This window comes from Bubalus kerabau, chromosome 8 (genome assembly GCF_029407905.1).
Source record: "Bubalus kerabau isolate K-KA32 ecotype Philippines breed swamp buffalo chromosome 8, PCC_UOA_SB_1v2, whole genome shotgun sequence".
Lineage (NCBI taxonomy): Eukaryota > Metazoa > Chordata > Mammalia > Artiodactyla > Bovidae > Bubalus > Bubalus kerabau.
This window is the reverse complement of record NC_073631.1, coordinates 85,644,359-85,659,773: the sequence shown is the minus strand read 5'-3', so window position 1 is coordinate 85,659,773 and position 15,415 is coordinate 85,644,359. Positions and strand designations below refer to the sequence as shown.

General features: G+C 40.5%; 1 protein-coding gene across 1 annotated transcript in view; it reads right to left on the bottom strand.

The window, feature by feature from the left end:
• The window catches only part of AMPH (amphiphysin), a 219,148-nt gene that overhangs the window by 108,791 nt on the left and 94,942 nt on the right, over positions 1-15,415 (bottom strand). Inside the window, exon 2 of the mRNA XM_055590769.1 lies at positions 815-899. Coding sequence (XP_055446744.1) covers positions 815-899 — 85 coding nt within the window. The remainder of the gene's footprint in view (positions 1-814; positions 900-15,415) is intronic.

The following is a 15,415-nucleotide window of genomic DNA, read 5'->3' as shown; positions in this document are numbered from 1 at the left end:
TAACCACGTATCAAACCCTAGTGATATAAACAAATAATTTTCAAAATAGCTTATTTATGCATGTGTCTGTTAAACACTGGAGAAGAAAATGGCAACCCAGTCCAGTATTCTTGCCTGGGAAATCCCATGAACAGAGGAGCCTGGCAGGGTACAGTCCATGGGATGGCAAAGAGTCGAACACAACTGAGCAACCGAGCACTATTACTACTGTTAAACACGTAGCACCCTAAGAAAGGAACAAATATCACAAATTGCGTTTTTCAAACTTTTCTCATTATCACTGCCCTTGAGGAAATGTTTTGGGCATTTTTTTTTTCCTAATCATACCCCCTCATAAAATCTTAATACCACAGATATACTATCAGTATTTATGTGACGTGTTCTCATAACAAGAGTACATTTCATCCAACAAGAACCAGTTTTCTCCCTCTTAAGGAGATATCTCTATTGAGAATTCGTGATCTTGATGCATGCAGCAACTGAAGTAATTATGCCAGAAATATTTAACTACTGATAATATTTAGTGGAATATAAACCACTAAAAAGATCGCCTTTCCTAGAGATCAGTAATCTGTATTGAAGAGCTCCAGGAAAGCAAAGTCTCTATCTCCTGAGATTCTAAAACACAAATCTTCCTACAGTGCCCACTACCTCTTTGCCTTACACAGAAAACGTCTACAGAATTAACCAGTGTCTCCTTCAAGTTAATACCAAGCCCAGTGAATGAGTTCTTTCTTCAACATCAAAGCATTTCATTTACACACTAAAACACAAAGTCAACCCATTTCCCACTCCAGAAACTAGACAAATATACTTGCCTCTTGCCGTTTGAAGTTCTGGACATATTCTTCAAACTGTTCATCTTTTGTCTCATCAGCTTTCCCAAGCTTCTGAAGGACCTAGTTCGTGAACAAAACAAAATGGCTCTATTTACTAATGTTTTCAACAATCTGTGGAAGAAGGCTATTGTTTCACTCTTCTGAGGAGATCTCCCTCTTAACACTGCTAGTTTTTCTATTCTGGAAGCATCGTGGCTCATTGCCTTTGGAGTTGGATAGACTTGGATTTTAAGCACAGTTCCGCCACTCAAAAGCTCAATGACATCGAGGAAGAGTCATGTTATACTGAAATATTTATTTATTCACATAGCTTTTCTCCAGTAGATTGTACATGTCTTAAAGACAAAAACTAGGCCTTGTCCTTTTGTCCAAAGTATTAGGCACAATGCTTGAAGCATAATAGTAGCTCAATTTTTTGTTAAACAATGAACCAAAGTTATTTGAGGAAAGTATTAGCCTATTTCATAGGGATGGTTTTAGAATTACTGGAGCCAGGTACATGGTAAGTTCTCCCCCACCATCTCCTGATAGACCCTTCAATTCAATAATTGCTCAAAGAAGGCCCTGGGAGCACAAGGCCCACATGAAGCACTGGTCATCCAGAAATATATAAATGAATAAAACAAGGCCCCAGGACTTAATCTTAAGAAACTTATTATCTAATGAAGTAGACAAGGCAAGATTACAAATAAATCAAGACAATGTGTAATAAGCAACATGAAGGGGTTACAAGATGTTAGAAGCAATATCCCTTCAGGGAATGCTGGTGGAGATTATTCAAAATGTGCTGGAATCCAGCAATTCCACTCCTGGGCATATATCTTAACAAAACTGTAATTCAAAGAGATACATGCACCCCAATGTTCATTGCAGTACTATTTACAATAGCCAAGAGATTGTAGCAACTTAAATATACATCAACACATGAATAGATAGAGGAGATGTGGTACGTATACACAATGAAATGCTACTCAGCAATAAAAGAGTGAAGAAATGCCATTTGCAGCAACATGGATGGACCTAGAGAGTATCAAACTAAGTGAAATAAGAGAAAGAAAATACCACATAATATCACTTGTATGTGTAATCTAAAATACAGCACAAATTTATTTACAGATTTATTTTTATTTGTGCTTACTTATAGCACAAACAGAAACAGATTCATAGATATAGGAAACAAACATGGTTACCAAAGGGGAAAGGGGGCAGAGGAGGAATGAATTAGGAATTATGTATTAGCAGAAATAAACTACCATATATAAAATAGATAAACAACAAGGTCCTACTGTATAGCACAGGGAACTATATTCAGTGTGTTGTAATAAACCATAATGGAAAAGAATATGAAAAATACATATATACATATATGAATCACTTTGCTGTATATCAGAAACTAACATAACACTGTAATCAACTACAACTTTGAAAATGTGCTGGGAACTCCAGCAGAAGGGAATGGGGCAGAGTACATTCCAGCCAAGGAAGCACCAAAAGAAGCACCACTGGAAAAATTATGATGGACTGGGCGTAAGTGGTTCTGTTTTCCTAGAGCACAGGGCTGGGTATCAGAAGAAACAGAAGAAATGGTTCTCAGAAGCATAGCAGAAAGTTACTTTGGGCCACAGCAGAAGGATTCTGAGAGTCACATGGAGATCACTATTTAAGGTTCCCATATCTAGTATCTAAAATACTGACTTATCTAAGAATTTACAAAAGCTCCATAAACGTTGCCTTCTCGGAATTCGTATTCCCTATAGCATTACCAAATATATTTTCCTGAAGCATAAACATTTGGGCGTTAAAACATATATTCAAACAAAGCACTTTTTATAGCTAAGTTTTAGGGCTTCCCAGCCCATTCAATGGAAAAGAATCCACCTGCCAACGCAAGGTGGATGACATGAGTTGGATGACAAGGTAGATGACTGACATGAGTTCAATCCCTGGGTGAGGAAGACGCTTGGAGAGGGAAATGACAATCCACTCCAGTTTTCTTGCCTGGAGAATCCTGTGGACAGAGGAGCCTGGTGGGCTACATTCAATGGGATTACAAAAGAGTCTGATATGACTTAGCGACTAAACAACAACAATGGCTAAGTTTTACATCAGCTTATGCTAATTTGTTTCCTAAAATCAAAGATATAATCTTGCACAAATTGAGAATTCCTTAGACCAGTTTGCTGCTGCTACTGCTGCTAAGTCGCTTCAGTCGTGTCCGACTCTGTGCGACCCCAAAGACCGCAGCCCACCAGGCTCCCCCGTCCCTGGGATTCTCCAGGCAAGAACACTGGAGTGGCTTGCCATTTCCTTCTCCAATGCATGAAAGTGAAAAGTGAAAGTGAAGTCGCTCAGGTTGTCTACTTGAAAGTTATACAGTCGTGTCCGACTCCTAGCAACCCCATGGACTGCAGTCTACCAGGCTCCTCCATCCATGGGATTTTCCAGGCAAGAGTACTGGAGTGGGGTGCCATTGCCTTCTCCGAGACCAGTTTAGAATGTCTTAAATAAACCCAAGTATGGAAGTATTTACCCAACAACAAAGAGTCCTTGCAAATTCTTCCAAGAAATAAATTTTCTTTGCAGGTAAATAGTAATTATTCTAAGTATGTAAGTAAAAAATGATTATTTTATTCTACTCTAAAGCTAAAGCTGAAACTCCAGTATTTTGGCCACCTCATGTGAAGAGTTGACTCATTGGAAAAGACTCTGATGCTGGGAGGGATTGGGGGCAGGAGGAGAAGGGGACGACAGAGGATGAGATGGCTGGATGAAATCACTGACTCGATGGACGTGAGTCTCAGTGAACTCCGGGAGTTGGTGATGGACAGGGAGGCCTGGCGTGCTGCGATTCATGGGGTCGCAAAGAGTCGGACATGACTGAGTGACTGAACTGACTGACTGACTCTAAAGCTAATTGTTTATAACATATGCTAATATTCCTTCCTTTCATATTAATAAAGATTTAAAAAAAAAACTTACATAGACTCACATATATTACGTAACAATTACTCAACTTCACTCAATTTCATATCACAAACCAATACCACATATGAATAATATGAAAGCTATATTATTCCTCATTGCAAACTTATTATTTAAACAGAGTTGGACAAATCCAGTAACATAACTACTAAAAGGATAAATAATCACTCTATCAGCTAATAATCTCTTCTCAGTTAAGAGTTTCTTTGAGAGACAGAGCAGAAAACACTAAATTTTTCAAAGAACTGGACATTGTAACTAGGGAATAAGCTGATAAGCATAAAAAACATGATTAAACATGCATATGGAATCTTTTAAAGTTAACAGTTGTTATTCTTGGATGGTAAGATTTAGAGTGATTATTATTTTTCTTTATAATTTGCTATATTTGCCATTATTTCCTCAAAGGTCACATGTTACTAAAATAATCAGAAAAAAGTCATAAAGATAAATAATCAGGAGTTTATCATACTGATAGCCTGTATGTAAGAGATGTACGTATTAGATCATAGTACAAGTGAGAAGATTGTTAGTAACTGGCTGAAAGACTCTCCTCAAAAGAAATTGATGAGTGAATTACTATCAACTGGAAGAAAGATTTTCAAAGGCAGCCCTTAGGACCTATGTCTGATTCAGTGGTTCGTGTGTAAAGAGAGGGTTATCAATAGTCCTTACTTCACGGTATTATATGAAACTACCAAGGATACACGTGGAAAGGCAGAGCTTTGGTGCCTGCCATATAATTGTTGCTGTTGCTGTTTAGTCACTGAGTTGTGTGCGACTCTTTCGAGATGCAACTCTTTTGCGACCGCATGGACTGTAGCCCACCAGGTTCCTCCATCCACAGGATTATCCTGGCAAAAATACTGGAATGAGTTTCCATTTCCTCTTCCAGGGGATCTTCCCAACCCAGGGATTGAATTTACATCTCCTGCACTGGCAGGCAGGTTCTTTTCTACTGAGCCACCAGGGAAGCCCAGCAAATAATTAATGCTCAATAAATGTCTACTCTTATTAGAGATATTATTTAACCTGATTAAATAACTTGTCAATGGCCTAAACTTACATTGGCAAAAAGCTGGGGAGGATATTGGATATGTTACATGCTAAGAATAAGGATTCACAAAAAAGAGCTTTAACAATTGAAATGTAACAAGGATTAAATGTAGGTCAAAATATAATTGTCTAAGTACCAGATTTTTGTATTCAACTTTCAACTATAATATAACATGATGGATGTTAAGAATACATGGTTTCTGCCCTTAAGTAGAAATAAGGAGTAATTTCAGCTGACAGTCAACATGAGTTGACAAAGTGATACTGTTGCCAATCTAACATAATCTCAGATTGCACTAACAAGCCTGAGAGATACAGGAGAGCAGTCTTGAAAGCCTCTCTGTGGTGGACTAGTTGGTGTACACAAAGATACATAGACAACCTTGAGCCAGCTGAAAGGGCCCCCAGAAAGGCAGAGAGCTGACACCATAAGGTAAGAGGCACACATGACACAATTAGTACACTGCATGCTAATCGCTTAGTCATGCCTGACCCTGCGACCCCATGGACTATAGCCCACCAGGCTCCTCTGTCCGTGGAATTCCCCAGGATATGTAACCATTCCCTTCTCCAGGGGATCTTCCCCACTCAGGGGTCGAACCCCTGTCTCCTGCATTGTAGGAAGATTCTTTAATTAATATATTACTGGGGAGAAAGTACTGCTGTCTTCAGATACCTGAAGAACCAACATAAGGAAGAAGGATTGGACTTTTCCCAATAAGAAACCAAGATCAAGAACCAGCACAGGGTGACTTCCCTGGTGGTCCAGTGCCTGAGACTCCCTGCTCCCAGTGCAGGGGGCCCAGGTACGATCCCTGGTCGGGGAACTGGATCCCACGTGCTGCAACTAAGAGTTTGCAGCCGGCAACTAAAGATCCCACATGCTGCAATGAAGACCTGGTGCAGTCAAATAAATAAATAAATGGTATTTAAAAAAAAATAATCAACACGGACAGGTAAAAGATATATCAAGAAAATGTTTTCACCAGAAATTTCTATCATGTGTTCCTAGAAATTAAATAGTTTGTTGGTGGAGGTAATGAGCTCACTGTCCTAGAGTTATCTGAGCTTAACCCAGAGTTAGAAGTTCTAGAAAAGGAATTTATTCATTGAAAAGATGAATGGAATAAGTCATATTTCAAATACCTTCTAATTCTTGAATCCATAATCAATGTATAATGTTAGACATTTTCCCTAGAGAAGAATACAAATCTCAATGAATAGAACGCAGAGAAGAATGTCTGTTTCTTTCTATCTCCGACTGATATTGACTTGATGAAGACTGCTTGCAAACCCTGTGGTAGGGACTGCGGAAGAGCGAGCTGTGTTCCCCAGACTGTGGTCATTTGACAGGCTTGAGCACGGGTACTACAGTGGAACTAGGGCAGATGTGGCCAGCGTGCTAGGCAGAGGGCAGGTTATGGGAAGGCTTCGTCTGCAAGCCTAAAGACTTCATTCTGCTTGTATAGACCGTGGGAAGAATGTCTCTTCCCTGGAGGCAGTTACATGATTAAATTTATGCTCCTTGGTGACGGTATTAAGGACAGATTAGAAGAGAGAATGATTGGAAAAGTAAGGCCAGTTAAGGAGCTATTTGAATAGTTTAGGCAGTAAATGACAGCTGGATCTAAGGAACGGATAAAACACAAACCTCGCAAAGCAAACACACAGAACATCATGGCTTATGAGATGCAAAGGGTAAGGATAGAGGTGAGTCAAGGATGACCTCATTTCCACTGTGGCGGCCGACTGGGTCATCTGGTGACAATCAGATTCTCTTCCCAGGGAGGTGGGAATGGTTTAGATTTGGAACTGTAAAAAGTAACAACCAGAAACACTCAGCAGAAATTCTGGATGGAACCGAAGGCTCAGGTGAGGCAGAAACCACTGCTGAGTGGTACCCATGTTCAAGCAGTTTCATGATTTTTCTCCAGCAGCCTTGACATAGGTAGTAAGATTGATGTGCTACATAGAAAGTATCTGAGACACCAAGGTCAATGAAACGTAGAATTGAGATGACCAAAAAAAAATTCTTTTACCTTGTTTAATATCGCAATATTTCAAAGTGTGTTTATAATTTAGGTGGCCTTTCTCCTTCATCTCACCACTAGTTATGCTGAAAAAACCAATTAAGCCTGAACGGTTTGGCATCACTGATACTACAAGAGGATTACTACTATATATTCAAGCATCTGATACTCAGATACTCATCGATTTTGACAACACGACACATCTTCCTCCTCCATAGGCAAGAGGAAGAAATTCCGAACCTGGTGCATTTTGGTTTAGGATTTAGGTCTTAGATGATTTCATCTCCACTGATGCTTTCCTATTTTGACACAACAGGATTTCTGTTGTTACTTTTGTTGCTAAAGGTTTTCAAATGCAAAACAATATTCTAAGTTGAAGTTGCTTTTTCAAACTGCCTTTCCTTTCAGTGAGATTCTGAAATATTCCTATAGTGCTGACTGGGTGCTTAGCTTCTCACTCTCAGCCCTAAGTTCAGAAGTTCTGATCTGATTCTGAAAGACATTATGACACAGGCAAATAAAAAATTAAACAGGAAAGGGACTTCCCTGGCAGTTCGGTGGTTAAGACTGCCTTCCAATGTAAGTGGTGTGGGTTCCATCCCTGGTCAAAGAGCTAAAATCCCGAGTGCCTCTGGGCCAAAAAAACAAAACATAAAGCAGAAGCAACACTGTAACAAATTCAATAATGATCCACCTCAAAATCTTTTTTAAAAAATTAAACAGGAAGGGAAAGCAAACTAGGTAACTTGGATTATTTCAACTAATAAATCTTCTTTCAGGGTCTCCAAAGCAGTTGGTTATTCAGCTTAGATTACAATAGCTGCTCCAATGATGTGAATCTCATACTTTTCTAGAGCAAGTGTTCACGTGTAAAGTGTCCAAGTCAAGTCCCTAAAAATTTAGAACTCTTTTTAATTTGGATAGTTTCCTCTTACTGTAAAGCCAAAATTCTGACCAAATTTCAAATTCTCAGAGACCAGTGCAAATTAAATACTGACTATTATAATAGTAATACTTGCCTTCTATCCATATGTTAAAATTAGGAATGGAAAACTGTGTACACAGGTTTCAAAGAAAGTAGTTGGCATTCAAAATCAAAGGCAAAAAATTCACAAGCTTCCATTTCACATGGAAACCCCTTTTTTTAATTAGGGGAAAGATCGAAGAAGGTCAAGAAATTTATGACTCTAAACAAGAAAACCAGTCCTGTGATCCAAAGTGGGAAACTGATAAGAGGAGGGAATGCAGAAATGCAGACAACAAAGTAATTCAAGATGAAAGCCATTGGGGGTGTCAGAGACACATTTTTATGTACGGCTTTATATTGGGATGAGGGTGATGGTGGAAAGAATTCTGCAGGATTGGCCTCCGGGATGCCCTAGAGAGATTCATGCATTTGATTAGGGCTTAGACCAGACAAGCTTCAAACTCTGTGTGAGTCATACTTCCTTAATCCAGAAAGTCAAAGTAATAATCCTACAATTTAATTAGAATTCTCTAAACAAAGAAGTGCCTCTCTCTTCATTTTTCTGTCTTTAAAAAAAAAAAAGAGCATATCAGATTTTGTATACATTATCCACAGAACCCAGGAATCAACTACATGGGATGAGCATGGCCTTTTTTGGATAGAACGCAGAGAGTTGGTCTTCCACCACTGCCCTCGCCCAGGTGATTCATTCATTAATATTCGTCTGTATACTCACCTATCCATTTATCAAGTGCTCACTCTGATGCTGTGCAAAGATCCATAACCTTGGACTGAAGGGTGACCACCAGGTACCTGCAAGCACAGGGTAGCTGCTTGTTCTAAAGGGTCCTATGGGCATGTTTCCCAAACTTCAGGATACTAGTCCCTTGACCTCTTTGAGCATGTGTTTCAAAATCTAAATAAGTGGCTTTAATGTGCCCTAACTTGAGAGGAACAAGACGAGTCATCCTTTGGTACGATTCAGGTGCCTGTCACAGTCTTGCACCTTGCCCTTCACCTAGTCCTCTGCAGGATGTATTTCTGCACCGCTATGACATCCACTTCTTGCCCTGGCAGATTTCAACAGTACATTAGCCATCACGTCATCAAAGCCTCTCAAGAGGTTGGCATGAGTCTTCTTGTTAATTCTGGGAAGGACTTTTAGGGAAGTAAATAAGAAGAGATGAGTGAGGAAAGGTTCACAGCCTTCCATCCCACTTGGGTGGTCTTCAGGCTTAAACAGTTTCGAGAAGAACATATGGTAGAGAGAAAGTACAAGTCTCAGACATAAGCAGATTTATCATAAGTGGGGTAGGGGCAATCAGGAATTAGAAAGCAGTTTCTGGCTCAGACGGTAAAAAATCTGCCTGCAATATAGCAGACCCAGGTTCAATCCCTGGGTCAGGAACATACCCTGGAGAAAGGAATGGCAACCACCCCAGTACTCTTGCCTGGAGAATTCCATGGACAGAGGCGCCTGATGGGCTACAGTCTGTGGGGGTCACAAAGAGTCAGACACGACTGAACAACTAACACTGACTGACTGGCTGGAATGAGAGGAAAAAAGGTCAGGAGCCTGGAAAGGAGATAGAAGTAAGTGAGGTGGGCCCCCAAATGCAGATACAGTAAACACCAGGCAAAGCTGCTCTCCATCAGGGTCTACCTGGTGAGGTATCATGTTTGATTTCCACTCTCTTCTACCCTCCCCAATCCTTTACAGTTGAGGACATCTTAGTCCTCTGACTTAAAAAAAATCTTGTTGAAAAAGAAAACAAGGAATATTGATGTAGCAAAGATGAATGTATTGTGAACTTTGGCATCCAACTCCTTCTTCTTCTCTAGGAATCCAGGGGCGCCCCTCTGTCCCTCTGGGTTGGGTCACGTCATCTCAGAATGACTTTTCTATGAAACCCAAAACCTCTAGTATCCAACCCGGAATACAGTATTTACACCAAGATTCAGTGACATAAAAGTCTGCTAAAGCCTTCGAATCATCGTGAAGCTCTAAGAGGGACCAGATTTTCTTTCTCCCGTGGTTCCCCCATCAAGGACAGAGAACTATCTAATGCCAATATTGCAGTGATCCTCCAACCTCATTAAATCATTCATATTAATCCTCATGCTGCTGAGCAAGGGGGAGATATTCCTCCATTTACCATGAGAGAAAAGATGTCTGCCAACCAGTGGCAATCTATCTATCTACAGAGGCTCTGGCATGTGGTCATGGCAGCCAGGGAGGTTGCTACGCCCAGGCACTTCACTAGGGGGCAGTCCTGTTCCTGATTCCTTCCTATAGACTCCTCAAGCCGTGTTTGTGACCTCAGGTACCAGTGAAAGATGAATTGGCCATTTAAAAATACTGATGTGCAGTACAAATATGAAGGCACATGTTGATTTAGGGGAATCTAAAATCCACAAAACCATACCCAGGATTTCAGTTGGGAGCTGTGAACTGCCTAAGACAAGAAGGAGCTGATGGGTAGGACTAAGATGAAAAAGAGAGTCCAGAGAAGACAGAAAGGATGTGTTCTTGTGAAAATGCCTCTTGTGAAAATATCCCCGTCTTAATAACTCCATAATTCCCTTATTAACTATTATGGAAATTTAAAATACATCGAGCACAGTTCCAAACACGTTCTATCTAAAAATGAATTTAAACAATGGTGGCCTGAATGGGAGGGGAGTTTAGGGGAGACTGGATACTTGTGTAAGTATGGCTGGGTCCTTTCCCTCTTCACCTGAAACTGCCACAACATTGTTTGTTAATCGGCTCTACCCTAATATGGGCTTCTCTGGTAGCTCAGATGCTAAAGAATATGCCTACAATGCAGGAGACTGGCTCCATTTCTGGGTTGGGAAGATCCCCTGGAGAAAGGAATGGCAACCCACTACAGTATTCTTGCCTAGAGATTCCCATGGACAGAGGCGCCTGGGAGGCTACAGTACATGGGGTCGCAAAGAGTCAGATACGACTGACTAACACTTTCACCCCAATACAAAATTAAGTTTTTTAAAAATAAAATAAAAATGAATTTTATCCTTTCGGCAATCTTGTGAGTTAGGTTATAACGGCTAGCCTCATTTTAGTGATAAGAACACTGAAAACCGGAGGGGTTAAGTAATTGACCACAGTCATAGAACTATATATAACTGAGCTGAGATTCAAAGCAGAGAGTTGATTTCAGAGTCAGCTTCTAACCACAAGGCTAAAGACAGCAGCAGGTAAAGAAACATAGCTTGGTGGCCACCCTCTTCCCTAGGCAAGAAAGTCATTTTCCACTTTTTTTTTTTTTTTTTTGCCATGCCTCGAAGCATGTGGGGTCTTAGTTCCCCAATAAGGGATCGAACTCACATCCCTTGCATTGGAAGCATGGTTACTTAACTACTGGTCTGCCAGGCAAGTCCCCCCCCCACTTTTTTTTTTCCTCCTTCCTGCAACATTCAGTCCCATTGACTACATGAATCACATTGCCAGGGACATCAATATTACAACTGCTGTATCCATACTTTTGTTAAACGGAACCATCCAACACCATCTCCATCCAAAATAGGTCACTATAGTCATTCAAATACCCTGAGTGAGTGGACATGGGTTATACAATATATGCATTCTCCCCACTCTACCCTTACTTAGAAGTAAAGGTCCAACTGGCTTCAGATTGGCAAAATCTGAGGACATCACCTCATTATAAGAACATTAGAGATCAGACCACAAAGAGTGTCTTGGCAACAAGTGACACACAAAAATAAAACAAAAAAACAACCTCAGGTACAGAGGAGTGCAGTATAGTCACTTGTTCTAATAATTGTGTTTATTTAATTTCTGCTGCATGGGCTTTTCTCTAGTTGCAGTGAGTGGGGGTCACTCCCTGGTTGCGGTGTGCAGGCTTCTCATCGTGGTGGCCTCTCTTGTTGTGGAGGACAGATCCAGGAACGGAGCCTTCAACAGTTGAAGCACGTGGGCTCAGCAGTTGTGGTTCCAAGGCTCTAGAGCACAGGCTCAACAGATGTAGGACATGGGCTCAGTTGCTCCATGGCATGTGGGACCTTCCTGGACCAGGGATCAAACCTGTGTCTCCTGCAATGGCAGGTGGATTCTTTACCCTGAGCCACCAAGGAAGCCCTAGCTACTTGTTCCAAAGTGTTCTACGGGCAAGCACTTCACTGTTTCCCAAACTTTTGGTGGAAAGAATGGTATGAACATATCCTCAGGCCAAAGTCTGCACTGAGGGCCCTGAAATATCAGGAAGGACACTGGCCTTCTTCAAACAAACTCCTTTTTTTTTTTTTTTAATTAATGATGCCTTTGGTAACTTGACCCTTCCTGCCTCACATTGTGAATTAATACAAAGAGAAAGATACAGGGTGCTTAAAGAACTTTAGAAATCACATTCTCAGTAATCTCAGATTGGAATACCACCTCAGTTTCACAGGTTTCCTAAACAGTCCCCCAAAAGCCACACAACACACTCCAAATGCCAGGGCTCATCATTACCAAGGATTTTAGAGGGACCCATCAGAATGTGACTTAAAGGCAATTTCATTGGTGGTGTTTACCTTTAATGTTTATTGATCCAAAACTAACAATAATCTGATTTTTAAATTTTTATACAAATTGCAGGTCTGAATGGAAGTCAAAAAAAAAAAAAAAAAGGAGAGAGTGAGAGATTGCTAATTAAGCTGAAAACCAAATGGTATTCCAGTTTGTTTCTGTAGTCATTTTCTTAAGATCTGTCACAAGAAGGAACTCTGAGTGCCTTCATGACCTTTATTCAAAAAGCACTGAACAGAGTGGCCACATAAGGTGCTCGGAGACTTGGGTGAGACAGATGATGCTCCTTACGGCTGTGAGCGCTGCCTATCAGAGCACTCGGCCTCCTGAGCACTCAGTTGAAAATAGTTCTCACGTGTAAACATGCAATCTCCACAAGATACCAATAAATCAATTGTGTAGCACTCATTATTTCTGCACACATTTCTGTATTTTGTTTCTACACTTTGATTTTCCATTTTCTGCAGCTATTTTCAAAGACTGATCTGCAGGAAGTGAATTACTAAAGAAAGAAACTACTGACCAGTTTGGAGAAGGCCTACTTTCAGATTTAATCTGAGCTTCTGGAGCTGGAATCACCATGCTTGAATGGTTAGCATGGAATATTTTATAGTGTTAAACTCAAACTTTATCTGAATATTTAAAATAGTGAGGCTTCAAAGAAATATTGTACTAAGAGTACGCTGCTTTGGGCTCCATCACCAGACTCTTGCCTGGATGGGGGAATACTTTATGCACAGTTTGGTGTGTAAAAACTATTGCATGATAGGATGGGTAAGAAGAACATGGTTGTTTTCTGTAGACTTTGAGTGATACTCATAGAAAATTTGAATAAGTGAAAGATGCTTCTGGTACAGCCTTCTACCGGCTGTTCAGGCCATCTCTAAATACATGCAGACCCTTCTGTGGGGCATACTCTGCACTGAGGCCTACAGATCCACACTCCCCACTCCTCACCTGGTTCAGACCTCTAGGGATTGCACCCAGCCCTGGCCTTCTGGCTCCTGGCTGGAGTCAACCATGGGAAATCAAGGCAGCCGAAGATGGAAGGGCAGAGGCAGAGAGGTTTGGGCACTGGTGTCCCTGGCCACCTCCCTGCAGCTTGACTGCAGTCGCATCAATCTACCCCCTTTCTGGTGGCCCTTCCAACAATTTCATCTCCTCTAACTTCTGATAACAGCTCCTTCCCCTTCCTCTTTAGGCCTGGAGGTCAAAGATCCCTAGTACCCTTCTAGATGCAGCAGCCTTTCCTATCCCTTGCTGGTTTCCTGTAATCCTCTCCATAAGTCATTGGGCTTCCCAGGTGGCTAAGACAGTCAAGAATCTTCCTGCAATGCAAGAGACTGGGGGTTGATCCCTGAATTGGGAAGATGGCCTGGAGGAGGGCATGGCAACCCACTCCAGCATTCTTGCCTGGAGAATTCCATAGACAGAGGAGCCTGGCGGGCTACAGTCCATGGGGTCGCAAAGAGTCAGACATGACTGAGCGACTTTCACTTTCACTTGAAATTCCCAGCTATCTGTCCCCAACTCTCCCAGTATCCATTTTACCTTTCAAACATGAGCCTTAATGAACAAAAGCAACCCAAAGCACTTCTAAAAAAGCACCACTGCTGCGTCACAGCGTAAAAATGGTCTAAAAACAAACCAGCACAATCCATCCTATCAGAAACAATTTGCCCGATAAGCAAGTCTAAAGATACTGATTCCACAACAATAGGGTTTTGCCAACAAGGACGCTTTTTAGGAACATTAGCTCTACAGTCAGCAAAGGCTAATTCTCTTTAAAAAGTGTTTAGTAGATATTTTCAGCCTTATTTTGAAGGCAAATTGTTCTTCCTTTTTAAAGGTTGCAGGACTTTTATCCCTGGCACATCATCTTTTCATCAGTGTTGTTTAGAGATTGATTTTCCTCCACTGAGAATTCAAGGTAATCACAACCAAAACTCTGGTAGGCTCATTGAGGAAATTGACAAGATAATTCTACAATTTATATGGAAATGTAGAAGACACAGAATAGTCAAAACAATTTTGAAGAAAGAATAAAAAAGGATGCTACATCCCATGCCAAAGCTCTTTAGAGTCATAAAGTCGAACTTTCAGAATAGAAAACTAACGCTGGAATGACTCACTTTTCTCCTAATAAAAGGGTGCTTTCCTTCAAAACCTTTGACCTTGGCACCAAGTAAATTCCCAGCAGAGTAAAAAGTAAACAATCACCTGCAAACAACTAGCTTCTATATGTCTTATTCTATGTTTATGGGGAAACCAAATCCCATGCAGGGTTTCTGGTGTAAAACAGAAATCAAAATTTAAAAAAAATTAGGACTATACTATGTTCTTAGAAAAATAAATGACCATGACTCTAAGGCAAAACCTCTCCACAGCCTGCATTCTCATGAGATAATTTATTTAGATTTTACTGACTACATTGGTTCCATACTATATTATATTTAATACTACAGAAGTATTTTTCTGCCTTCTTAAAAAGATCCAAATATGAGATCGCTTTGTAAAATGTTGGTTCTTTTTCAACTCCAATGCTTCTGTTAAAGCCATAATTTATAATATATAACATCTGATTAGTTAGCAAATGGAAGGAATACTGCAGTTCGATCAGTATAATGTCCAGAAAGAAGTAACCTATGAACACTTGCAAATCTTAGTGAACAGCTTTCAAGATTAGTCATCCTGATGAATTTACTAAGCAATAAATATAACTGATTATTTATCAGATGGAGTCCTTCCATCCTATCTACATTTCTTTAAATCTTCACCCCTCAAGTGGATCCGTATACCAGCAGCATCAGCCTGACCCAGCAACTTGCTAGAAATACAGAATTTCAGGCCTAATTCTGGACCCACTGAATTGGAAAGTGCAGTTCATTAGTATCCCTGGGCTATTCATCCATACATTCAAGTTTGGGAAGCCTGCTCTGAAAATTAAGAGTTCAATAGGTATTTCTATAGGTGAATTTTAAAAAATTAG